The 27,235-nt window shown below is 44.5% G+C and overlaps 1 protein-coding gene across 3 annotated transcripts in view; it reads right to left on the bottom strand.

The window, feature by feature from the left end:
- Nucleotides 1–27,235, bottom strand: part of PLXNC1 (plexin C1) — a 141,605-nt gene that overhangs the window by 83,049 nt on the left and 31,321 nt on the right. For all 3 annotated transcript variants that reach the window (XM_014841241.3, XM_044744568.2, XM_070507058.1), the window contains 2 exons: nt 23,813–23,913; nt 3,657–3,771 (listed from right to left, as the gene is read on the bottom strand). In XM_014841241.3, the coding sequence (XP_014696727.1) occupies nt 3,657–3,771; nt 23,813–23,913 (216 nt within the window). The remainder of the gene's footprint in view (nt 1–3,656; nt 3,772–23,812; nt 23,914–27,235) is intronic.

Genomic DNA, 27,235 nt, shown 5'->3' with positions numbered 1-27,235 from the left:
CTCAAAGCCTCCCGGTACATAGCTCTATATTCTAGTTGTGAGTGCCTCTGGTTGTGGCATGTGGGACACTGCCTCAACGTGGCCTGACGAGCGGTGCCATGTCCACGCCCAGGATCTGAACCGGCGAAATCCTGGGCTAAAGAAGCGGAGTGTGTGAAGTTAACCACTCAGCCACGGGGCCAGCCCTTTAGATAAATTTTATATTAATTTTAAGACAAAGCCTATTCAAATTTTCACTGGGATTACATGAAATCTAGAAAATAGACTGAGGAATAATTGATATTTTTATGATATCTGCCTGCAAAGAAACGTAGTATGTAGGTCTGGATATATTCAAGATGTTTTTCTCATATTCTAAGAAAATACCTTGTGTGGTTTTGATTTTATTTATGCTTATGTTTAATTGATAAGCTTTCCTTGTTATGAATTATACATAGCCTCAATAGACCACTGCCCTACTATCTAATTACTATTAGGAAGAATTGTTTAAGACAAGCTGTTGCATGGCCAAGCTATTATTTTTGGTAGCTGGCTTCAACATGTATCTCCTAGTAAAAATTATTTTAAAATACAGATTATAGACCTCACCCTTCAAGTTTATGCCTAAGGGTTTCCAGTGTTTTTAATAAATGAGATCTTCTGTTAACGCACGTTAACAGTTTGTCCTACCTCACATCCAGTAAGGTTATCGATATTTGAATGTTTATTAACATTTAGCACTTCATTTTACTTTCATTAATTTGAATAGTTCTAAAAGCTAATATACTTAGATTTTGCAGATGTACAACCACTTAAGTTTAGCAAATAATGATATTTTTGTCCATTCCGATAATTATTTCTGTTGCTTGTTTGTTGTAGTAGTGCACTGGACAGAACTTTAAAAATAATATTGATTGTATCCACGGCAGTGGAATTCCTTGGTTTTGTTCTGATTTGTAAAAGAATGTTTCTAGTGTCTCTCCTTTAGGAACCACGCTGTTTGTGGGAAATACTTTTTTCTTTAAAGATCGGTACCTGAGCTAACATCTGTTGCCAATCTTTTTTTTTTATTATTATTCTCCCCAAAGCCCCCCAGTACATAGTTGTATATTCTAGTTGTAGGTACTTCTGGTTGTGCTATGTGGGACCCTGCCTCAGCATGGCCTAATGAGTGGTGCTAGGTCCACGCCCAGGATCCGAACCGGCAAAATCCTGGGCCGCTGAAGTGGAGCACGTGAACCCAACCACTTGGCCATGGGGCTGGCCTCTGGGAAATACTTTTATTCTTACTTTTCTTCTGTTTTTATCAGTCTAAGCCATTTTCACTGAATATTAAAATCTCTTTATAGGTATACAAACACATAATTTTACATCATGCATAAATGGGATCCTGTCATATATCCTTTTTGTGTTTATGGTGTATGTGAAGATTTCATTTTTCTTCTTGACTTGTCTCTGCCTTCTCTCTCCACCACATCAGTCATTCTCTCAGGGGAGCCCATATTTACAAGCTAGTAGGAATTTTTCCATATTTTTATCCAATCTCAAATCATATATACACACACATATTACATAGGGACATTCTTTGATCAATACAAGATCATGCTATACACACTTTTCTGCATCTTGCTGTTTCTACGCAACAAAATCTCATGGAAATCCTTCCAATACAATAGGAATTGCTCTAATTGTTTCTTCTTAATGCCAATTCCTTAATGAGGATGAGGATATACTATCTTCTAATTGTTCTGTGTAAAGAGATGGAGCTTCTTGGGAAAAGAAGCTCAACATTATATGGTTTTTTCTGTACCTAGAAAGTTACTAGAATGTTACTAGGTATACGATGATCAGTTAGAAAAACCCTGAATCAAGCTGATAGACAGAATTGAGGAAAACCATAGACTGACATCTCTGTTGGTCAAGATCAGGTATTATTTAAATAAATAAAGATCTGAGACTTTCGGGTAAGTCATAGATAACCATAAGGATAGGAAATATTTTGAAATAAAATGACCAAGAGATGGAGTCAAACATCTTATCAACATTATTAAAATAATCAGTCCAAAGTTGGTTTCAAAGAGTAGCTTTACTCAAATTACTAAATTCTTATCGCCTTTACCTTGAAAGTGATAATAAGCTGGAGAGAGCGAGGTAATAGTTGTGTGGGAAGACTCTAGAGTTATTAGGGTAAACCACAGTGGGATTCAGGGTGGGGAAGAAAGCACTAGTGGTTGTTTGAGTAGTAAACATTTTCTGTGATGTTCCAGACTAGATATAAATGGTAATTAATTTATATTAGTAAACCCAAAGATGGGTAAGCCAATTATGTAAGTAGCACTTTTTATTCAATGAATAAGTTACTTTTCCTCACTATGTTTAGCTGAAGTATTACCCTTAAAATTTTCAAGATGATAACAGAAAAAAAATCTTGCATAATCTTAACCACTCATCAGAGTCCTGGGTGTATTCAAGGATTACAATATTTTCTACCATTCTCTATCAGCACCAAAGTAGCTATTTTTCAGACTGATAAGAAAAATTAAAATCTGGCCATTCTTGTGCTTAGAGGCCCAGCATCTTTTTCACAGAATCTACTCACTCTTGACTCAGGGCTGGTGGAAGTTGGATGAAGGCTTTGAAAGTTCCTTTTTTACCCCCCCCCCCCATCCCTCCCACCGGGCCCCAGAAGAAAATAGTGACAGCAGCCAAATAACTTTAAATCCATGCGTTCTGATCAGTTATGACTTGAAAGCTTGATTATTATTTATCACTCATTAAACGCTCTGGCTCTCCTTTATTAAATGTTAAATCATCTTAAGTGGTATGGCTCTTGCTATTTGAAATGGCAAAGTATAAGGGAAAAGAGAAAGTGGCCCATCTCCTTGTTAATGTGGCATTCAAATAAAACATAGCAAGCTCAACAGGCAGGTCAACTGGCTGCTGATGGGGCTTCTGTACAATTATTCATAATACAAGAGCCATAATTAGGGAAAAAATGTCTCCTTGCAGTACCACTGAGATTGCAAGGCAAAAATTCCATTTTCCCATAGGTCATGGTTGGTATGTGAATAAGACAATGTGTGAATGTGCTCATTGCTTCCTTTCCCTCATCCGATGACAGGGCTGATGTGCTGCCGATGGTGGTACTGCCACAGCAAGAGCCCACTGGCTTTCCTTCCAAGGACCCTACTTGCAATAGTCACTGCCCACATTGGTTTTTCTCCCTCAAATACTGCTTGAAGCCATGTTCGTAAGATAGATGTCAGGAGAAGCCCGAATACATTAGGAAAAACAAATTCTACACTTAAGCCATATTTCAGGAATCTTGTTGACCATACGTCTGAACAACTTTTTTCTCTATTTTTTATCGCTATGTTTTTCTACTATATTAAAAGTCCATCTTTTCTTTAAATTCAACTATTGAGGGTCATCTTCAGCTCCACAAGATAATAAACTCCATGAGGACAGGCCCTGGATGTGTCTTGTTCTCTGCTACGTTCTGGGCATCCTGCAGGGTGTAAGCCATCCTGTAGGCAATCAACATTAGTTAACCAAATGAACAGACTCTCATAACTAAGCTTATCTGATTATTAACATTTTATGGACAGAAGGAAGTTAGCATCAACGGTACAAAAGGAGACAATACAACAGACGCAGATTAAAATCTTTCCTCTTACCTTATTTTTACTTCCTCGAAACATGTGAATTTGAGGGCACTCTTTAGCTCCAGATGAAATATCCAGCCAGTTTTCTGAGTTCTGTAAATCTACACAATCTTCTTTAAAAGTACATCTATTTAAAAAAAAAAAAAAGGCAACAAAACAGTAACCCCACACATGCATTAGTTAAAACTTTCTCATACTTGGCTTCAGTACGAAATGCCGGGTTTTGTATAGCGGATTATTGATTTTTTGCAAGAATAGGAACATGATCCTAAAACCATGAAAAGCAACAGGAAAATGGCAGAGTGTTTTCTCCACCGTGTCTAGGAGCAGAGAACAAACGTAGGCAACACGCTGAACTTAGCCATCTCTCAAGATGACATTGCCCAATACATCCAAAGCACTTCCTCTTTTGGATTCTAGAATTAAAGAACTCCCTTCTAGAAAAATTGAGCAAAGAGCCCAAGGAAAGGTTGACAGCTTGTATAAATTTTTGGTTTGTGATTCATTCCCAGCATATCAACCTATTGTGTAGCTTTTTTGTTGTTAAAAAGTAAACAAAGCAGGGCTGGCCTGGTGGCATAGCAGTTAAGTTCACGTGCCCTGCTTTGGCAACCCCGGGTTCACCAGTTCGGATCCTAGGTTTGGACCTGCACGTTGCTCATCAAGCCATGCTGTGGAGGCATCCCACATAGAAGAACCAGAAGGATTCACAACTAGAATATATAATTAGGTACCGGGGCTTTGGGGAGAAAAAGAAAAAATGAGGAAGATTGGCAACAGATGTTAGCTCAGGGCCAATCTTCCTAAAAAAAATTAAAATAAAGCTACTATTTTGTCCTTTGCAGCATGATAACTAAATAAAAATATGTCAAGGGCAGAGTCTTCCCAAGAATTTGATAAAACATTTCATAACCATCTGCTATATAACATTTATTTAGACAGACACCAAATTATATCAAAAGATATGGGTGAAACACTTTCCAGGGCCACTTTCCCAAGCCAGTCAGCTCAGAGGATGCCCCAAATAAATCTTAAGCTGTGACCAGGGCCAACTACTTTGATAAACATGATCAGAAGCTGAGTGGTGAGATCACTGGTTTGCTTGATGTCTCGGTCACTCTGGGTCACGCTAACTTGGGAACTCTTGCCTCACCAGAAGGGCCGCCAACCTGACAAGAAGAATGAACACTGAGTGCCATGTTATTTTCAAATGTTGTTGGACTCCACAGACGTTCCATTGAACAATATTAAGGAAAGAACAAAACATCTCTGTTATCTCTGCCTCAAGGCCTAAGGTTAAAACGAAGGGGTGGGGAGAAGCAGGGACAGCTGAGTTTTAAAAGAAACTGAAAATTCATGAATCACAAGATGGAAAAGCAACCAAACGATAACCACATTCAGCTGGGGAGTCCCGGAGCGTCTCTGAGTGGAATGAGGTAGGGGCTCAAATAGCGTATTTGACTTCACTGTGTTTTATTTCTTCTTCTCCCTCTTTGCTCTCTCTTTTTCTGATTCTTAAGACTTTAGGCCCCATGGCTTTGTCTTTGAGCTCTGTGCTAATTTGAATACGACAAAAATAAAACAGGAAGCCAGTGAGTTTCATAAAACATCATCCCAGGCACAGTACTTTCAGCATGTCATCATATGCTGACATTTTGGGGAACCCTGCTCACAGAGAGCACATCTGTGTCCAAACTCCCCTACGTTTGTGTCAGTTCCTTCTCCAACATCATGACCATGGGGATTTTCATCAGCATTTCTCCAAAGCCATAAATTTATCTGACCCCTGATGGCTAGCTCGTCCGTCACGGACATTAAGTTCAAATTAAACTGCCTCTCAAAGTCAGGGAGGGCTTGCAACAGAGGGACAATGCTACTGAATTGAAAAGCAGAGAATGACGAGGCTGATTCCGTATTTTGTACATGAAAGAGATTATGACTGTCAAAAACGACCTGCCTCTCATGGGCCCTCTGGTTTATATGAAGCACTTCCTCTGCCTATAAGAAAAAAAAAAAAAGCCAGCTCTAGAGAGATTGGAGTACAAACATTTTTGTAGACTCTTAATGCTGCCTGGGAGTCAAGGCCTGAGGCTGCCAAAAAAACAAGTGTAAAATATTTCATACAAATAGTGCTACAATTTGCCAATTTGTAGGCAGAAAACAGTAGTGCCACTGAGTTATCACTCCCTTTTCTGAACTCCTATAGGATTTCTTGTCGGAACCGCACATTTTGGTATTTAATCATACGCTGCCTTGAATTACAACTTAACTATTTCATACGTCTACGTCATTTCTCCCCAAGCGCTACACTCCTCAAAGGGAGGGAGAATGTTTTTAACATTTCTTCAGCAAATCCCTCAGTGTCTGGAGCATGATATGCAAATACTAGGGTTTCAATAAATATTTTTGAACGAATGGATGAAATATGAAATCTCTATAGGTCCTTTCTGTTGGTGATTTTTCTTTCTAGAATTTCCTTATGATTTATGTCTAACTCCTACTAATGGTAAAGAGACTATTTTTAACATAAGCTAAAAGTTTAAATCTGGGGCCAGAGAGGGAACAAATTAGGAGTTGAGGTTTTCAGTTTATCTTTTAGAAAAAAAAAAAAAAAAGAAAATCTATAATTAACTTGTCATTTCCTATTTTGTATAAGGTAGAAAACAAAATCTAACCATGTTAAGCAAGTAAACATAATTCCTTGTCTATAAAACACTTCTGAAATTTCGAAACTCCTCTTTCTTGCTCCTCACCGGTAAAAAAGAAAAACCGTGACTCCAAGCTTATATAACCAATTGGTCAATCGACAACAGTATCTTATTCACTTCTCCAATACTGCAGATCATAAAATCTTCAAGACAGCACATTACCCACACATTCAAATTTCTTAAAGGCGGGGGGCAGATCTTCTAGCTGCTCATTTTAGTAAACAAAACCAGTTCCTTTGAAATGATGCCTTTGAAAGCTATCCCTCTCATTCCCATGTATCACAAAAGCAACGGTCAAGCGCATAGACACTTCGGCCTTTGCCCAGATAAAATTAGGATCTCATTGTTGGACACACTCTTGGTGGGGTTGATCCTCAGTGAGGCACTCTCAGACAGACCGACTTCTTAACCGGCTTCATTTCAATTTCTTCAGGCCACAGATAGCAGGAAAGTTGGATTTGAATCAGAATGAGGGCATTCTGGAGAAAATGGCAAAGAAATATGTGCTTTTCTTACCTTACTCTACGGCTTTTGCTGCCTCCTCTCCTGAGGGTCTTCCCCAAAATCCTAAGACTTTTGATCAGCATTTTACTTTTCTCATCCTCATTTCCAGCTAGATCTGCTACGTGATAGTGCAGACACTAGACAATTCGCAAATTAGGAAATGGAACCAGCTCAAACACAAAGAAAGGACTGTCTGAAGAAAAAAACGCCAAACCCCGAAAAGTTAATTTTAAAAAACCCAACTTTCCTTGGGTGAAAAAATTGTATGTGGAAACAACTCAGCGAATCACACTACTCACGAAGGCTTGTGCATAAACTGTGCTGGAGAGCTTAATCTATTCAAAATCAGAACAGAGTTTGATGTCGCCACTCACCTGTCTAAGCATGTGGACCTCCCCTGCCCCAACTCACAAAAAAGTATGTTCAAAACCTACCCAGGCCCCAGCTCACGAACAGAGAGGTTCCTGACACGTGTTTCTGAGTTTGCTGTTTGAAATTCAGAAACTATTTTCATACAGTAGGTTTGCTTCCTGAGTTTGTAGAAATCTGTCTAAACCCTGATATACCTGAATAACTTACCCAATCACATACCTGCGTGGAGGGAACACTGTCCCCTGCCAGGCACTGGTCTGAGTGTTTACAATTAGTCCCCCCCCCGATCAGTCCTCACAACAACCTGCTTCCACAGGGTTGAAACAGAGGCTCAGAGAAGGGCAGTAACATATCAAGGTCACACAGCTGCCAGTGGCAGAAGTCTAACTTCAGGGCCACACACTTGGCCACTTGGCTGCATGGCCTCCTATGAGCCCTAACTACCATTTCATAAGGGGCACAAGGAGAGAGACATTCAGAGTTCCTCCTGGCTTCCTGAGGCCTCAACAGCGGTTGGAGGGCGGGGCTGGCCCAGGAAGAGGCGACAGAGATGAGGACCCCAAGAACAGAGCAGAGAGAAGATGAGGCAGAGTCTCTGGGATGAAGAGGGTCGCAAGGATTTGGAGGGGTGGGGATTCTGAGAGACCTCTCATTTTCATCTATCACTAGCCCCGAATACAAAACATCCAACTAGAGGTTAAAATTCCAGGAGGCCCCCAACTCACAAAGCTATTGTGCTCCGAAAATCTGCTTGCCAACCATGTGTTTGTAATATGGAATACATTTTTCTCCCCAGAGAAATAATATTATAAACAGGGATTAGGTTTTCAGGTTGGGCCCAAAACCTATTTATCCATAATGTAACTTCAATACCATATATCTGCAATAAAAGAATAGCAGAAAACAATGAGATTGCAGCCATTTGCATTATATAGCAGTTTTTCTTCTTTACTTATTTGTGTTTCTGCTCAGCTGGGAATCTGGGAACAGTGCCCAGCTAGATCGACTTTTAAATTTATTATTACAGTATTGTATTTATACAGTATTTCTATTTTTTTAAATGGATATGGCTTAAATTATTAATTGTTTTCATGCCAACATAAAGAACAGGGAGACCCACCTCTGAAAAGGAGCTGAAGTTTCCAGGCGGGTGAAATGCCCATGGCCTGGGCTGGGGGACCTTGAGAATCTGACTCTATTAGGCTGGAATTTCTCAGTAAAAATTTACCGCTTACTCAACCTTGAAATAGAAACTCTAAACTCAGAAATGTAACTTCTACTTCCTGCCACTCGAATTTCATCAGCATCCTCTAATCTAATTGTTCACCAAGAGCAGACAGTCCCGAAGGAAACTGATAACTAAGTATCAGGTAATTGGCTTGCATGTGGGAGTTAGGGGGATCTGTTCCAAAGATTCTATACTGATACAATATCAGAAAACTTTGAACAAGGAAACAACGCAGCCTCTCTCTCCGGGAACAGGAGACTGTCCACGCTGGGGAAGGTTTTTCGACAAGAACACCCCAAGGTCTTCTGCTAAGTGATTCGAATCAGATGTCTGCATTTGTAGGAAAGGCACAGAGCCCAGCGGAGGGGCCAGGTGGTCCCCAGAATGTAGAGACTTTCATTAACATTTCAGTCCACAAGATGAAGAAACCAAACTCGACTGAGTAGCAGAGAATAATAGGAAGTCACTGTGACAAACTGAAGTCTGAATTCAAGGCCTCCAGAGTCAGGAAAGGAGAATGCCAAAATACAAGACCAAAATAACTTTCTGGGAAAGCTCAAAAACTGAATCTTCATCACTGGAGCTGCAAGTCAACCTACACGATAAAATTATGCTCATAACAAGAGACAATTTAGAAGATTTTTTTAAAAGTGAAAACATCTGACATGCCAGGCAACCGTCTTTCACATGATTTGATTCATTTATTCCTCACAACAAATCTACGAAGTGGGTACGATAATTGTCCCTGCTTTACAGATGGGGGAAACTGAGGCACAGGGGCTCCATATTGCCTTCCCAGGCTCACAGAGTTAGTAAATGGAGGGGCTGAGATACAAAACCAGGCAGCGGAGCTTCCAAGTCCACGGTCTCATCTCCCACCCTGTGTTGCCTCTCTCAAGAGCTAACACTACCTGCACTCTTCCCACGAGCCAGATACTGTGCCCAGGGCTTTCTGGGAATTAACTCATTGATTCTCACAACTTCAGGAAACAGGTGTGATTGTTATCAGCTCCATTTCGGAGTTGGGGAGGCCTAGGAGCAGAGGGTTAGATAGCATGGTGTGACTCTTAGCCCTCTGGCACTGGTGTCCATACCCCTCCTACTGTGCCAAGTTCCTCAACATTTTTAAAGGCCTCCAGGATAGCAACATCATAAATGCCAAGATAAAAGTAAATAGATCCTCCCAGAGCCTGTGGCATATAGGAAAATACAGGTCTTATTCCATTTCTCAGCATTTCTCAAAGTGTGTTCTTTGGATTGTTCTGGCTATTAGGGTTAAAATAGGGTTCCATGGCTAAGAAGTTTGGGAAACACTAAATAAAATGGAACAAGTTTCTTTGCTGCAGGACGTCTCAGAGCCTTGAATATGCTGATGGGTTCTGTAACTTTCCAAGAGAGGAATGAAGGATGCACCACCTTCTAACTTTTTTGTAGAGGGCTTAGAGATTCTAGCGACACACCTTGGGAAACATTGCCTGATCTTGGTTAACAAGCAGTAATCCAGATGGCGGATCAACTTAGAAAATTTGGGGCCTTTTTTGTTTTCTTTTGTCAGCTCTCATACTCAAGTGATCACGACCTATTCATTCATCGCTCTAAGCTATCTTCTGCACTCCACCCCCGCCCATCACCTCTCCCCTGGGCCCCTGCAGCAGCCTCCCGACTGGTCTCCCTCCTTCCCAGCTCAGTGGCCCCAGTCAACCACATCAACATCCGTGGTCTCCTCAAGTGCAGAGCTGACCTGTCACTCCCCCTTCACAATCTTCCGTGGCCCGCCCTTGCCGACACCAACTCGTCTACCCCATGTGCCTTTCAGCATGACCTGGAGCCCAGAACACGTTTCCACGCTCATCTCTTCATCTGATACTATGATGTAGCTTCTGCTTTGCTCTCCAAACTCATCCCCAGGTAATTGTGGGTTGGCGAGTCTGTCTCTACATCTAGCCTACAAGCTCCTAAAAACACGGATCCCTAATGTCTAGCACACAGCACGTGGCAGAGAGCAACTATTTGATAAACACACACATGCAAACATGCCTGGCTCTTCCCAGCGTGTGCTATTCCCACTGGCCAGAAGGTCCTAGGGCCTGCAACACTTGGTGACGTTGTGTTCCTGTTCAAGGCTAGTTCAGTGTCACCTCCTACATGATGTCTGTCCAGCTCCCAAGCAAAGCAGTTGCTCCCTCCTCTGTGTCCCTGTGGCCCTTTACACATGCTCCTGGTGTATACAGCACATTGCATTACTGCTGACTGCCTGTCTCTCCATCGAGACTGTAAGTGTCCCCAGGGAAAGACCTGCCTTATTCTCCTTGGCACCCCAGGGCCGAGTACCATGCCTGGCATTCATTCTACAAATATTTACTGAGTGCCCACCAGACAGCAAACACCATACCAGGCACTGGGGCCACATCATCAACATATAAGCCAGTTAAGGTCCCCCTCTTAACAAGCTTACGTTCCAGTGAGGCACACAGACAGAAACCAAACAAATACACAATAACTTAACATAATTTCAAATTGAGGTAAGTCTTCTGCAGAAACTAAAAATGTAGCAGGGAAGAACTACTTTAGATAGGTTGATCAAGAAAGATGGCACTTCTAGGGCCAGCCCCATGGCCAAGTGGTTAAGTTTGCGTGCTCTGTTTCCATGGCCCAGGGTTTCGCCGGTTTGGATCCTGGGTGTGGACCTGGCACCACTCATCAAGCCATGCTGAGGTGGCGTCCCACATAGCACAACCAGAGGGACCTACAGCTGGAATATACAACTACGTACTCGGGGGCCTTGGGGAGAAAGAAGAAGATTGGCAACAGATGTTAACTCAGGTGCCAATCTCTAAAAAAAAAAGAAAGAAAGAAAGATGACATTTTAGCTTGGAGTTCAAGGATGAAAATGATCTGGCCACATCAAGACTAGTGGGATGAACATTCCGGTCAGAAGGAACAGCATGAGCCAAGCCCCTGAGGTCACTTAAGGCTTGGTCTCTATAAGGAACTGATTAAAGACCAGACTGGCTAGAATTTAGAGAAGGAAGGGGAGAGGGGGTCTGCCAATTACAAGCTGGTGACCTTGGGCAAGTCACGTGCCCTCTCTGTGTCTCAGGCTGTCCACCTGCAGAAATGCAGATAATAATAGTTTCTACCTCATGGAGTTGTTACAAAAACATACAGCTACAAAATGTACATCACAGAGTTGTTACAAATACATGTATCTATTTAACCAAGGCTTACCTAATGTGTCAGTAAATAGTAGTAGTTGTTATTATATTTATTACATGGGCAAGTCAAACAGAATTTAGGCGAAAATTTGGATGACATTAGCCAACAAACACAAAATGGTAGTGACGAGACCGGGATTTGAGCCATAAGGTGACCCAGACTGCCCATTTGCAGGGCTTACACACCCGGTCAACAGCCAGCACACTTTTTCTATGTAAGGAGGCAGACACAGCTCCAGGCTTCCTGGCAGACTTTTAATCACAGCCCTCCTTCTTCCCAAGACTAGAGTGTTCTTCGGGGTCCCCCCATGCCTTGGGCATCAACAAGGAGAGCACTTGTCACGGTGTACTGAAATTATTTGTTTGGTGTCTGTGTCACACTAACCTATAAACTTCTCCACGGAGCCTCATTCATCTTTGTCTCACCCAGGGCCTAGTACAGAGCCTGGCCCACAGCTGGTATTCAACAAGCATTGGCTGAATTGGATTAAGAACTAAACTTTCAAGTGACTAAATTCTTGACTACGTCTCCATGATACCAGCATCAGTTGTTTCATTGATTTTTGTCACTGGGTTGGCCTGTTAACTGGCGTGGGGGAAAACCAGCCTTTGTCTTGAAACTTTGAGCTATTTAGCACACACAAAACACATCTGCAGACTGAAACACTTACACAAAAGGGATTTGTGGCCTTCCCCCCATGTGGTTCTTTTGTGGGTTATGAGTGTACTAAAAGTTGGCGTTTTTATTTCCAAATGCAAACCACGAACTGAAGAATTTAAAGGGAGACATTTTCTTAAACGGGTAGCATGGAAAGAAAAGTAGGAAAATGATATCTCTTGAGTCAGAAAGATCTGGTTCAAAGCTGCTCTCCCACACATTCTCTGCATCACGGGGGGCACATTCCTTAGCCTCTCTGGGCCTCAGTTTCCCCCCCCAGTAAATAGGGGGCGATGATAACAACCCCATCCTCCTGAGAGCAATACTGAATTCCATGCTTGGCATATGAGAAATGGTCCAATCTCAATACAGCAGAATACACGCACCCAAAGATTACGGAACGTTTCAGAAGCCAAACCACGGAAGACTGGCAGGAAGGCGTCCAATGAGGATGTGAACACTGTGTTTGAATGTGGTGGAGTTGCTGGGAACAGGACAAATACTAGGTCACAGAGACAAGTGGAAACATTTGAGGAGTTTTAAAAGCCAATCAATACATCAGAAAGTGGCTGCTGCCTGAGATAAGGTCATTTCAAAAAACGATCTATTCCAATAAAACGTATTTACTAAAAGGGGAGTTCCTAATGGTACTTGTTCGAGTTCAGAGAGCATCAGTTAAAGAGATGGCGCGGATAAGTATTTTGGATGCTGAGGTCTGAGGACCTCAGTTGCCGGCTCTACCAAGCAACCCTGGCTTCCGAGTAAGGCCACCATTCTCCTGTGCCGACCACCGTCAGCGGCCGGGGCGTCCAGAGCTGTGCCTCTTCACAGTTTTATCTCCTCTCGACCGTCTGCTTTGAAATAACTAGTATTTATTCACAGCTCCTAACAGTTGATAAAGATGATGAAGAACCCAGGGACTCAGGTTCACCCGGGACCTCTCTCCAGTGTCAGAAGGCCCTCAACTCCTCTTCAGCATCCTCAGTAACCCAGATGCACAGGTTGGCCTCTGCTAGGGTAATTCCGTCATGCCCAGAGGCCTGAAGAACATATTCCTCTTTGCTCCCCACTGCTTCCACCCCACAGACAGTTGTCCTACTTGCTTCTACACAATTAGTCGGCACAATGGGGTCCTCACACAAGAAGGAGGGGCCACCCCCAAATCCCATTATTATCATCATCACTGTCATTAGAGCTGCACTGGACCATAAAGGAGTGTCACTGCTCAGACTTCAAGCACAAGGACGTATCCGGATTGGAAGGAATGGAGGGACGAATGCAGAATTAGAACACTCTTCTGTCTTGAACCATCTTCCTGGCCACTCAGCGAGATGTGGCCATAACCTATGAAGGGGGACGTCCTCAAAGCTGAATGCACTCTTTCAGTCTTGGCTCAGATGTCTTCTTCTCAGTGAGGCCTTCCAGGACCTCTCTGGTTGAAACTGCAACCTCCCCTCTCCAGCCAGCACTCACTACCCCTCTCCTCTGCTTTATTTTCCTTCATTACATTGATCACCATCTGGCTTGCTCTCTATTTCCTTATTTCACACTGTCCATCTTCCCTCAGGTATGGGTTGAAATGTTCCCTCAAAATTCATGTCCCCCAGAACCTCAGAATGGGACCTTATTTGGAAATAGGGTCTTTGCAGATATAATTAGTTAAGGATCTCAGGACGAAACCATCCAGGATATAAGGTGTCCAATGACTGAATGACTGGTGTCTTGATAAGAGAAAGGAGAGGGAGATTTGGACATAAAGAGAAAATGTCTATGAAGAGACGGGGGCGGAGATGGGAGTTAAGCTGCCACAAGCCAAGAAACACCAGGAGTCACGAGAAGCTGGAACAGGAGAGGAAGGATTTTTCCCTAGAGCCTTCAGAGGGAGGACAGACCTGCCGACACCTTAATTTTGGATTTCTAGCCTCCAGAACTGGGAGAGAATAGATCTGTGTTATTTTAAGCCACTGGTTGGTGGCCCTTTGCTACAGCAGCCCCAGGAAACTCATACGGCTCACTAGATAGAAGGACTTCCATGACAACAGAGATTTGGGGCTGTGTTGTTCACTGCTAGAGAATCCTAGTGCTTAGAACAGTGCGTGACTCACGCTAGGTGCTTGATGAATACCTCGTAAATGGATGCTTAAATGTTCAAGGTGGAAGGGTTTCCACAGCTCAGGTTGGCTCTGAGTCCCACTGTCTGTCTTATGCAAAATCAGTCATCTGGGAAGGGTCCATTTGGACCAGGCTCTCTCCTCTCCTCTCACTGCCATGAGGGATAATGTCTCTCTCTTGTTTCTCTTCCCTTTCGCCACAGTGGTAGGTAAAGGAACTGGCTTGGGAGTTAGAGCCAAGCCTAGATTTGAATCCTTGTTCCACTACTTGGGTAACTGGTGGCGGGCAGAATAATGGCCCTTAAAGGTATCCATGTCTTAATCTTTGGGACCTGTGATGGCATGTTACCTGACATGGCAAAAGGGACTTTGCAGATGTGATTACGGATCTCAAGATGGGGAGATTAGCCTGGATTATCTGTGTGGGCCCAAAGTAATCACAAGAGTCCCTGTAAGAGGAGGCAGGAGGGTCGGAGTCAGAGAAGGAGACGTGACGACAGAAACAGAGTCCAGAGCCAGAGAGACTTGAAGATGCTGCACTGCTGGCTTTGAAGATGCAAGAAGGGACCACGAGCCAAGGAATGCAGGCTGCCTCCAAAAAACTAGAAAAGTCAAGGAAACACATTCTCCCTACAGCCTCCAGAAGGAACATAGCCCTTCGAATACTTTGATTTTAGTCCAGTGAAACCCACTGCAGACTTTTTTTTTTAATAAGTTATGCTTTATTTGGCGAGGAAGATTGGCCCTGAGCTAACATCTGTTGCCAATCTTCCTCTTTTATTTCCCTCCCCAAAGCCCCAGTTCATGGTTGTATATCCTCGTTTTAAGTCCTTCTAGTTCCATGTAGGATGGCACCATAGCATGGCCTGATGAGCAGTGTGTAGGTCTGCACCCAGGATCCAAACCAGCGAACTCTGGGCCACCAAAGTAGAGCGCACCAACTTAACGACTACACCACTGGGCCGGCCCCTCCACTGCAGATTTCTGACCTCCACAACTGTAAGATAATACATTTATCTTGTTTTAGGCCATCAGGGTTGTAGTAACTTTTTTACAGCAGCAGTAGAAAACAAACACACAACCTAAGGCTGTTTTCTCATCTCTAAGGGGGTACTGTCCCAGTACTTACTTCACAGGGTACCAAGGACTGAATGGAACACGGCATGGACTGCGCAGGGCACAGCGTCTGGTGTCACATAAGCACGTTCCTCCCCATCAGTGCAGACGCTGTCACCCGCCCGGGCCTGGCCTCAAGGCAGGTCTCCTGTGGAAGGGGCACTGAAGCTGCGTTTTGGAGGGTAAGTGGGACACCCCGATGGACGCCTCTACTGAAAAGCCCTCAGCGGCCTTCTGTGTTGCAGGTTGCCCTCCTCTCATGACGGCAGACCAGACCAGAGTCACTGAGGCTTCAGCAGAAAGTGGCTAGTGTTGCCATGCACCCGGGGTTATCTCCATCAAGCTTTAGGGCAGTAACAGCCCAGAGCCCTTAGGGTTAACGACTGGCCCTGAGCAGGCTCGGGGGAAGCAATGTCTCTCGAGGAGAAGAGGAAGGCGGACCTCAAGACAGGAGAGTAATGCAAGGAACTGGATGCGTCCATAAGCGAATCCTTTAACGCCTTTTGTTTGCTACTCCAACAACTGGGGACAAATATATTTAGCATTTGAATTTCAGTTTTTCTCTTCCTTGTTTGAAATCCTCTTCTGTTACCCCCAATCCTTCCAGAAAGTCTGATAGGAGGACTGGACACACAGCCCTGTTGTCAGGCCAAGTGGAGAAAAGGCTTCATTCCCAGTCTCATGTGTAGGATAGCCTACCAGCAGCCGAAGACCTAAAACCGCTACTGGGGGCTGTTTGAAGGTCCTCCACCTGTCACCGTGAAGAAACGTGTAGAAGAATATGGGCAAATGTTAAATTTATACAAATCAGCCAGGACAACTTGATCTGTAGATAGCTTATAATGAGCACGCCTGGGGGCTTTGTCCCCAGTCTGTACACCCCGTGTACAGACTGGGGCACGACAGGGTGGGGCGATCAAGACCAGTGTGGCCTTTCCTGCATGGCCCATTTTCTGAAGAGGACCCGGCCCTGGTTCCATTACGTGACTGGGACCAAAACAAGCAGAGCCCCGGGTTGTGTTGGGAGAGGTGGAGGTGTGGAGGTGGAGAAATGGCTGCCAAGTAGATGACTCGGGAAGAGATGTGAGATAAACTCACTCTTTACAAAATATACCAAAAGACAGGGACCCTGGAAGGGGAAGGGGTAGGGTGGGAGGTGTGGTCCAGCTCATGCTTGGGTTAATGCAGTTCATCATCTCAACTGCCATCAGGATAATCTTTTCAAACACAAATATGATCATGTCAGCCCTCTGCTGAAAACCCTTTAATAAGTTCCCAGCACCAATGAATAAAGTCCAAACTCAGAGCCCTTCCCATCCTGGTCCCAGCCAGCGCCCCATGCTCTTCTTTCCTTCTAGACCGATAGAACTCAATCTGCTGCTCCCTCAAAAGACCTCTCCTTGTGCTGGTTCTTCTGCCTGAAGTGCCTCCCACCCCATCCGTCCCCTGGTGAACATCTACTCAGGCATCAAGGCCTAATTTTAATGCCACCTCCCCTCTGAAGCCTTGCCCAACCTCAGTTACAACTAACGGCTCCTTCCTCTGGGCTTCCACCATCGTAAAAGCTAACATTACTTGAGTGCTCACTATGAACAGGCACTGTGCCTGGGACTTCATGTGCATGATCTGATTTAATTCTCTCAGCAACCCACTAAGGTAGGTACTATTACCAACCCTGCTTTATAGAAGAGGGGATTTGGCACAGAGAAGGTAAGAAACTTGCAGGGCCCACAGAAGCCCGGATGTGACCCCCAGCAGGCTGACTCCAGGACCTGCACTCCTCCCACTCTGCTGGACCACTCCAGCTGCCGGTGTGGAAGTCACCCCCTGCATTGCTGTGCATCCCAACAGCCTACTCCCCTCCATCCCTGCCCAGTAAATGACACCTCTGTCCTCTGGTCACCAAGGCCAGATACCCGCACTCCTTGCCCTACAATCTCAACACCAAAGTCCGTGTATCACTGGGGCAATAACTCACCCCCCAGCACCCTGAGACTCAGCTCTGGCATCTCTCGCAAGTCCTTCCCTATCTGACTTAGGTGTCTATCCTTCGGGCTCCAACCTAGTGCTGTGTCTAGGGGCTGGGACACAGTAGGAATCCAGTGCATGTTTGGGTATCATTTCTTTATTTTCTTCGTGAGGACTTAGATCAAGGGAGAAAGAATACATCTTCCAGAAAAACAGAGGCCACCTTGATATTTTACTTCTCATTTTATGGCCCTATTTTTAGTGTGTCAGACTCAAGGGGGAACCCAATTAATCACGAAGTCCTGTCAATTCTCTCTTCCACATAGCTCTTAAATCCACCCACTTCTTTCCATCACCACTATCATCTCTCTACTTCAGCCCCCAGTCTCCTGCTGGATTACAACCACCTTCTAAGTGATCCGCGGCTTCCAGAAGAGGCCCCTCTAGTCTATCCTGCACCAGAACGCTTCTTCTAAAACACATCTCTGATCCCGTCTCTCTCTAACTGAAGCTCCCCAAAGTCCTTCCAACAAAATCCAAATTCTTTAACGTGGATTATAACCCATGCTCATCTGCCCCTGCCTACCAGGCTGCCTGCATTTCCCAGTGTTCCTCTGTTAGACTGGACATCCAATCATACTGAGGATTGGGCCGGGCGCTCCTACAGCTCCTGGTCTTGGCACAGCCCGTTCCCTCAGCCAGCTTCCCCTGCCTTCTTTGTACTTGGCTGATATCTGCTCACACTTCAGGCTCAGCTTAGACATCCCTTCCTCCAGGAAGCCCTCCCTGACCTTTTAAGTTTGGGTTAGATGTTTCTTATGTGCCCCCATGGAATCCTCCACTTCCTCTGTGCTGACTAACCCTTATCACACTCTATTTACCTATTGGTAGATTGGTACCTCCTTAACCTTTTAAGGTAGACTGGATTATTGTTCCCAATTCTTCCATCTCTCCTATACTAGAATAACACATCAGTACCCTTTGCCACGTCCCTCTGCAGCGTGTTCTCCTAGAGCAGGTGGAGGATATCTCTCTATCTCACTGGAGTTGGGCTCAGCTCTGTGCCTTACTTGCCAATGGAATATCAGCAAACGTGACATGAGCAGCGGGTTGGGATGTGTTGCATAGTTTAGCTTGGGCTCTTGTGTTTCTGCTGTCTGCCTTGAGAAGAGCATGTGCAGGACGAGATGGACGTGAAGCAGACCTGAATCACACTCTCTACCTGCAGCTTGATGAAGAGCAACCCCCACCCCCAGGCCTCCTGCTGGAGCTGACCCATGGAGAAGAAAAACAAATGTTTGTTCTTGTAAGCCACTAAGAATTTGCTTGTCAACGCAGTATTATGGGAGCAGAAACCTGACTGATACACTTGTCTACATCCCTCAGTAGATTGCAAGCTCCTTGTAGGCAAGAAAGAACTGTCTCCTGAGCACCTAGCATAGGGCTTAGTACATCGTAGGCACTCAATAAATATTCATTGATTGGATGTATGACCAAATGAATGAACGTTGGCCATTGACATGTCTGCCTCCCTTGCTAGGATGTCAATTCCTTAAGGCCAAGAATGACATCTGATTTCTCTCAACATCATCTAGTTATCTCACTTCCTACATTGGGTTCTTGGTAGATATTCAATAAATATTTGTTGAAATTAAATAAATCAATTTTTGTGGGCTGACTTGGGAATCGGTCCTTAATTTATGACATTGTTTCTATGGGAAAATGCATTCAGCGTGCCAAACAAACTTGCAAATGAACTTTTGGAACCTCACCCGTTCATTGGTTCAGGATTGCCAGTTTTGTGGAAATCCATAACTGAACACATGTGCTATGCTTTGCAATATGGGAGAAACTGAGAAGCTGCTTCCAAACCCAAGATATTCAGCCTGCAAAAATTCACTTTCCACCCACACAGACAAATTCAGCACAGGTTGGATTTGAGGTTCCAACAATAAAATACTAGACTTTTTAGAGCTCATTGTTTATCTAATCGCTTTTCATCTGCTTATATTGGATGCCTATTCTTAACACCCAATCAACAGGAAGTTAAGATGGTTTTCTTGCCCCGCACCCCAACAAATCCACTTTCTAGACACGTATGCAAGAAAGCTCAACCTTCTCAACAGAGAAAATAAATTATTTTTCTAAATAAATCTGTGACATTTAAAATAAACACAGTGGGATGCTCTACAGTTATAAGAAAACATCCCCCTTTAGAATTCCTAATTTTGAATGGTACTGGGAGCTTAACATGAGTCACAGACCAGAGGCTTGGTTTTATTTCATCTTAGGCCAGAACCAAGCCACTCTGAAACCAAGTGATGTGACATGGCTGGGAAGGGCCATCAGTCTGCAAATCCAGAATGTTTTATAATACTTAACTCACAAGCCTCAACCTGCCATTGGTAGAATTTCCCAATCAATCAATCTACTCCAATCATTTAACATATATTTCCTGCGCACCTACTATGTGCCAGGCACTGTTCTGGAGCCTGGGGATACAGTAATGAACAAGACAAGGTCCCTATGCAGCTTACATTTTAATAAAGGGAGAGGCAGAGAAATAAGATCATTTCAGATAGTGATGGGGCCACAAAGAAAAGAGTGATGTCATTGTGAGTGAAGTGAGGCTACTTCAGACTGGGTAATCAGGTGGAGACGTGTGTGCTGGGACCTGACCCTCAAGAAAGAGCCAGCGTGGAAAGATCGGGAGAAGAACATTCTAGACTGAGGAAACAGCAAGTGCAAAGTCCCTGAGGCAGGAACAAGCTTGGCATATTCTTAAGTCAGAAAGAAAGCTGGTATGGTTGGGGTAGAGTAAACCACGGAAAGGGTGGCATGAGAGGTCCAAGAAGTACTGAAGGGCCAGATTTTGGAAAGCACTGTATGCAGGCCCTTGAAGTAAGGGAGTCAGACTGAATTTTAAGATGGAAGCCAGTGGAGGTTACTAAGCTGGGGAATGACGTGATCTGGCTTAGATTTTAAAAGGACAACTCGTCTTGGAGAGTACTGGGGCAGGGGTGAGGGAGCAAGAGCAGAAGCAGGAGGAGCAGGCAGTTATACAAGGCTGGGACTCAAGAGCCCGCCATCACTAAAAGCCCCAGTGTTCCTTTCACCTTCTTGCTCTTACGGAAACCAGGCTCTCCTCTGGGGACGCTGCTTCCCCACAGCCCTCTCAAGGGCTTGCTGCTTCCTCTCCCTCATACAGGTGTCCTGCTTGTGTCTTGCTGCCTCTTCTAGATGATTCTTCACCCCTTCTTTCCAAGCCTGCTCCCCACCTCAGCTTTGAAGCTCACGCCATAGCCCATACCACCCTAGGGCCTCCCTGTTGCGACCATCTACAGACCACCCCACCCATAGCCAATTCCTTTCTTTTCTTGAATATTTCGCTCCTCACTCTCTCCAACATTGTTTCCATCGTCGTTCTAGGTGACTGATCCATCTAACACTCTGACATCCCAGTTCCTTGGTCCCTCTGTGCCAATCATCTTGTCCTCCATCCTACTTCAGCTACACAGTCACACCCTAGACCTTGTCATGACCAACAACTCCACGCTCTCCACAACCTTAATTTCAAGCTCCCCACAGTCCAAACACAACCTCTTTTCCAGTTCCCCAGCTCCAACAAGTCTTCAACCCCAAAACAACCTCCAATGCACAGATTCCGCCACCTTTTCACGTCCTCACTCCCCACATGCCCTCACTCCCCTCCGTAAAGCTCACTTCTGGCTTACAGCCCAGGGTCCACTATTATAAGTATCAATATCCATATCAATATCATTGTCCATCCCTTGCATGCACCCTCAGCTCCCCAGCCCCTCTCTTCCCTCTTGATGTATTTCCTGGCAAAACCTCAACTCTGGCTCAATCTAACTCTCCCCTACTCTACGACTATGCCAGCACAGCTGAACATGACTTGCGAAAGCAAAACCATGCTTACAGCTCTCACTTCAAAAGCAAGACCACCGACCTCAAGCGGGCCCTAAATGCTGCCTGGCAATCGCTCTCTATTTCCCAACTCTGTCCTCTCTCCCACTCTATTTCACACCTTTTCTCTCTTCTCCCTTCAAACCTCCAGGGCTTCCTCCCCCACCTCACTCTCACTGGTCTTAAGTCACTGAAAATGACGCAAGCAAGGTGAAAAGACACTGTACATGCTTCTACCACCTACCTGCTCCTGGGCCCATGGCTTCCCCTTCCCTCCCATCATCAAGCATGAACGGTCCCAGGCTCCTGTCTAAGACCGGCCTCCCCACTGGTGCACTAGGCCATATTTTCCTTCATCCTCTGAAAGACAACACTCCACAATTCTCTCTCCTATCTCCTGCACCATCAGTTTCTCCCTTCTACTGGAATTATCCCAAAAGCACAAAAACGCACCGTTATTTCACGCATCTTAAAAACAACAACTCTCTGGACTCCACTTTCTCATCCAACGTCTGCTTCATTTTCTGCTTTCTCAGCACAGCTCCTCTAAAGAGCTGTCTCTGCTCTGTCCTCTTCTTATGTTCCCTTGCATCTTTAGCACCACTTCCCACAAGTGCCCTTGTCACTGTCACCAATCATCACCTGCTAAGTCCAGTGGCTCAATTCGCTTCTACTCTCACCTGACCTCTCAGCATGATCAGGCACAGTGGATTGCTCCCTCCTCCTTTCTCCCTGGGCTTCCAGGAAACCATCTTCTTTGGTTTTTTCCTCTTTCTTTTCCAACTGTTCCCTCCCCAGTTTTTTCCTCTTCATTTCCCTGACCCCTAAACACTGCATCACCTCAAGGCTCAGTTCTTCATCTCCTTCTCTCCTCTCTCTACACTCCCTCCCTCATCTAGTCTTAAGACTTCATTACATCTAAACACTACTAACTCCCAAAGTCCTATCACCAGCCCGGATGTCTCCCACGAACTCCAGATGTGTGTTTGTCAACAGAGCAGCCACTAGCTACGCCTGGCTATTTAATCGCCACTATCACAACCATCACCACCACTGTCACTGAATTAACTCCTGCACGTAGCTCTACAAATTTAGACAGGGGACCCACATAAATGGAATGGATTGGAAAGCTTATGACAAAACTGCTTAGTGGGTGTGTGACGATGAGATGCTGTTCATGATCAGTTAATTTCTTAAACTCTCGTCTTGGGCAAGCGACAAGAAGAAAACGTTCCTACCCAATTACAATTATTCATGAGAATTTTCCTGGCCCTGCTTCTTTTGTCTGCCAGTGATTCTGACGGAAAGAGCCCGGTAAGAAAGCACAGCAAAAGGCAAGGGCAATTACACATCTTGCTGCATCTCAGCTTTTGACTTCCTCCATGAACTCTTAATTAATTCCATCCCTACATTTTCAGTTTGTTTCCTGAATCTCTTGCGTATGTGTATTGTATTTTCCCCCTCTCTCTTCATTTCTCTTGGCTTCCTCCCCCCAGAAGCTTTCCAATTCTCTCCCCAGTCCTTTTTTCTATCCCCAAACTGCCCCTCATTCAGCCTTCAGCTTCTCTGCACCTGTTCTACTCTTTCTTATCCTTTTTCACCTTTAAACACTGAAAGCACCAACCAAACTGACAGACACTGTTATGGTTTTTTTTCTTTTTCTGCCTCAGCTGCTGCTAGCGCAGGCTCTCTCCTCCTCGCTTCTATAGCGAGAGCCCGAGTGCTGGGTTGCCATGGCAACAGCGAATCCAACCAGGCCGGTCCCAGCAACGCTAGGAGCTGCTATGGCGAGGAAGCCGCTACAAGTCGCCCCTGAGCCTAGATGGGTCGTGAACATCGTAATTCAAGACCAGGCTGGGCAGATTCTGCCCGGAGACTGAGATTGTACATCAGGCCCATAGCTGTACAGCGCATTAGGAGACAACATCATCAATAATAAGGCTTCCACTGAGCCACCGGCATACGTGACATTATAAGGATTCATTTGAAATTTTTCAAACATCCCTATTCTTTTATCTCCTCTGAGGGCGAACCTTTTGCCTCTATCTCGAGTCTTGGAGAACTCTGTAGAAAGTAAAAGCAAAATTGACAGCTCCAGCCTACCCTCCTATCCTGCACACCCGCCTCCTCCCAGCCCCATGCTGGGGAACCCTCAGTGGTCCAAGTCAAACGATTTAGTAGCACTGACTCAGTTGGGAACATCTCTGAGAATTAATTAGGATTACATAAAAATATTTTAGTCGGCGAAGAGATTGCTTCCCCCAGGTCATTGGAACAGATCCGCAAAGTAGGGCAACAAGTGTTTTGCCACATGACGCTTTTTCGAAAATGTGAGTTGGTGAGAAAGAATTCAGGAAATACCTTTGTAGCGAATGGCACCAACCACAGTGAGGGTCTGACACTGTTAAACACGCCGAACAGGATTTATGTTTACTGCAGTTTGCAACAGGAATTCTCCTCACCTAAAAATAAAGATGACAGCAGTTCAGATGGAATTATAAGCACCACCAGAAAAACTACAGCACCTTATTTGATAAAGGGCCACAAAGAGCATGTCTATCAACTGAAACTCAGAACAACTCTGTAATGACATCGGGCAGCGGTTCTCTAGTTCTAGGGTACAAAGCAGTTTATCAGAATCCCCCAGGGAGCTTTTGAAAGTGCAGGTTCCCAGACTCTCTGCGCCTGAGACTCCAGCTGAGCAGGTCTGGGGCGGGACCGCTCTCTCAGATGAGTTTGATATGCAGTCAGGTTTCTGAGCTGCTAATAACGATTTCCAAAGGGATCATGGAATCAGGTCACCTGGTTTTCATATAGACAGTCAATGTGTGGTCAGCGGCATTTTGCAAATGAGCATCTGGGGAGAGGAAAAGGTGTTGACCCAGGAGTGTCAGCTCGAGGTTGACACCGGATGTGGAAATGGGGAGAACCCTCCCACATCCCTCTCAGGGGTAGCTCCATCCCCTTAGCTCCTGGCTCACTTGCTCACATCCCCTCCACTGGAGTTGAAAATAAAAGAAATGACAGGAATTTTAAAATCAGTCTCTGCCCCCAAAGCTGCCTCCTCCAGTTGTGAGGCAGCAGCAGCCCACAGAGTGGGCCTCCACGCTGGGCAGACCCGGCATCGGCGGCAGGCAGTCAGAGCCTCGGAGCAGGGCAGGCGGAGGGAGGGAGGACCTGAGTGTGCGCATTTTCTGCAGGCAAATTCCCTCAGCAGGTACTAAGGGAACTTGTAGAACTCAGTAAGGAAGTTGTACATGCTAGAAAGTGTAAGTCACTTCTTAAAAAGGTTAGAGAAATGGAGAGTTCTAGAAGGGCTTCGTGAGGCAACCAGGGGCTGTCCTGAGGAGCATCCTTCAATTCTAAGTTGACTTCATGGAGGATAACCACACTCGTCCATTTCACAGTCCTCAAGGCTGCTGACAGATGTGGCAGGCAGACCAACAGCCTGAGCCAGAATTAACCGGAATGTGGATATTATCTTGTAGTTCACAAAACATCTTTCTAATTCTGGGGGACTTTCATAAATGTCATGTAATCTCTCTAACCTTGTTTTCTCATCTGTGAGATGGTGATGGTGCTGTTGACTTCACAGGGTTATTACAAACATTGGCACATGCTAAATGCTCATTAAATGTTGGCTATTGCTATTATGTGAGAAAAAGGTTCCACGGTCCAACAAACATGAAACCTCACACTGAAAAAGTGAAATAGGTTTTTTAGCACAAGGCTTCTGAGAGCCTTGGAATATGCTGAGCACGATGATACTCCAGGAGGGATATCATAAGTAACATCTGCTCCTAGGACCACTTTTGTTCAGAACATTCAGTCAAATATGAATCTCTAGAACATTCTATGAGAATTACCATGCAATGTACTTAGGCACACAAATATATAACTCTCTGTAAAAGAGAGGACACTATACAAACTACGTTGGACCTGCTTCTCTAACGTAATAACACATCATGGTGACTCTTCCACAACACTGCATATATCGCCACATGGTTATTTTTAATGGCCGTTCTATGGAAGTACCAGGGAGTATTAGTTTGGCTGTTACCATCTCCCCAAGAGTCTAGGAAAGGACATTCCTCAGGTTTTGCCTCTCAAGGACTTACATTGGTTCAACTAGAGTCTTACTAATAGGATCTTTAACAGTTAACCACAGTGAAGAAGCCAAGAATGACCAGCTTTGATGCCCAGTTGAAAATGCTCCTCAGGACTTCAGGCTTTGACTGACCAGAGACTAGAACTCATTACCTTCAGAAAGTGAGGACCTGCCAACTACGGTGGCTCTCACAGAGGTTCCCAGCCTACAGTCTTGAGTTCCGGGGAAGGTAGTAAGGAGAATTTATGAGCTATTTGCAACATTTCAAAAAGCTGGATGGAAAAATATGCACAGATTAAGCAAGACTTCAAGCATCTTTGCTTTGAGCTGGAATTTTATCAGCTCTGTGTGGTAGCACAGTCAGTTCTCTGACTGGCACTTTTGAGATGCCCTTGATAAATAAAGCCTGAGAACAGGAATTGTTACTTAATACATGCGGTTTGTTGAGCAGACGAGAATCTTTCAAATATGGGAACCCTGGGGAAGAAATATTATAAAAAGTGTTTGAATGGTGAAGCAACCTGGTCAGGAAGATTCCATGGGGTGAAGAACTGGTTTACAAAGATATATGGGATCCAGTGGCCATCTCAACGTGGTCACTTTGACGTAAGTGACTTTTCAACATGCAAACGGCAATACGGCCTTTTTAGGAATTTCAGAAACTGCAAAGTGCTTGCACAACTACTCTGTGACTCCAAGAGCAGATGAGATTGATGTCATTGCTATTGTCCTTAGCATGACTGAGAGGAAAACAACGGAAACCGGGGTGGGCTGAGGGCATCCGCTACATGTAAGTCTCAATTATCTCCTCTGCGCCTTCTATGTTCAAACGGTCATGGGGCAAAACTGCCATGCCAGAATGACCTGTTTAGTTTTCACAAATTTGGGATTTGATCTCATTTATCATGAGCTTTAAAATCAGGGCAGAATTTAAGTCCTAGCCCAGATAAGGTCTAAGCCATATATATCTTTGAGCAAGTTATTTAACCTTTCCAAGTCTTACATTCTTTTTTTTTTTGATAAGGTGTTTTGTTTGTTTTGGTGAGGGACATTGGCCCCGAGGTAACATCTGTGGCCAATCTTCCTCCTTTCCTCTTTTTTTTCCCCCTCAAAGCCCCAGTAAATAGTTGTATATCCTAGTTGAAAATCCTTCTAGTTCTATGTGGGATGCAGCCAGAGCATGGCTTGATGAGCGGTGTGTAGGTCTGTGCCCAGAATCTGAACTGGCAAACCCCGGGCCACCAAAGCAGAACGTGTGAACTTAACCACTATGACACCGAGCCGGTCCCTCCAAGTCTTACCTTCTTCATATATAAAACAAGGACAATTTACCTCATTAAATTATTAACCTATTTCATTAATATTGTTGATTATATGTTTGTGTGTATACACAACTCTATGCATCTAAAGAGACCATACTTAGAATGGTAATGAACTAGTTCATAGTCAGTAGCAGCTCAATGAAAATTAGTTTCCTTCCCAGTTCCCTTAGTGAAAGCACTTTGGAAAAATGAAGAAAATGTAAAAAAGGTGTCCTTTTTATTTCAATAAGTAGAAGCAAGAAGAAAAACTAAAATAGCTGGATAAATTAAGAGAGGGAGGGCAAGCGCCATATATTTTCTGGTTCATGAATGTGTATGAGACTGTGGCCTTATATTAACCCCCAATTCTAAAAC

This window comes from Equus asinus, chromosome 4, assembly GCF_041296235.1.
Source record: "Equus asinus isolate D_3611 breed Donkey chromosome 4, EquAss-T2T_v2, whole genome shotgun sequence".
NCBI lineage: Eukaryota > Metazoa > Chordata > Mammalia > Perissodactyla > Equidae > Equus > Equus asinus.
Note: the sequence above shows the minus strand (reverse complement) of the source record. Positions and strands in the feature narration are given on the sequence as shown.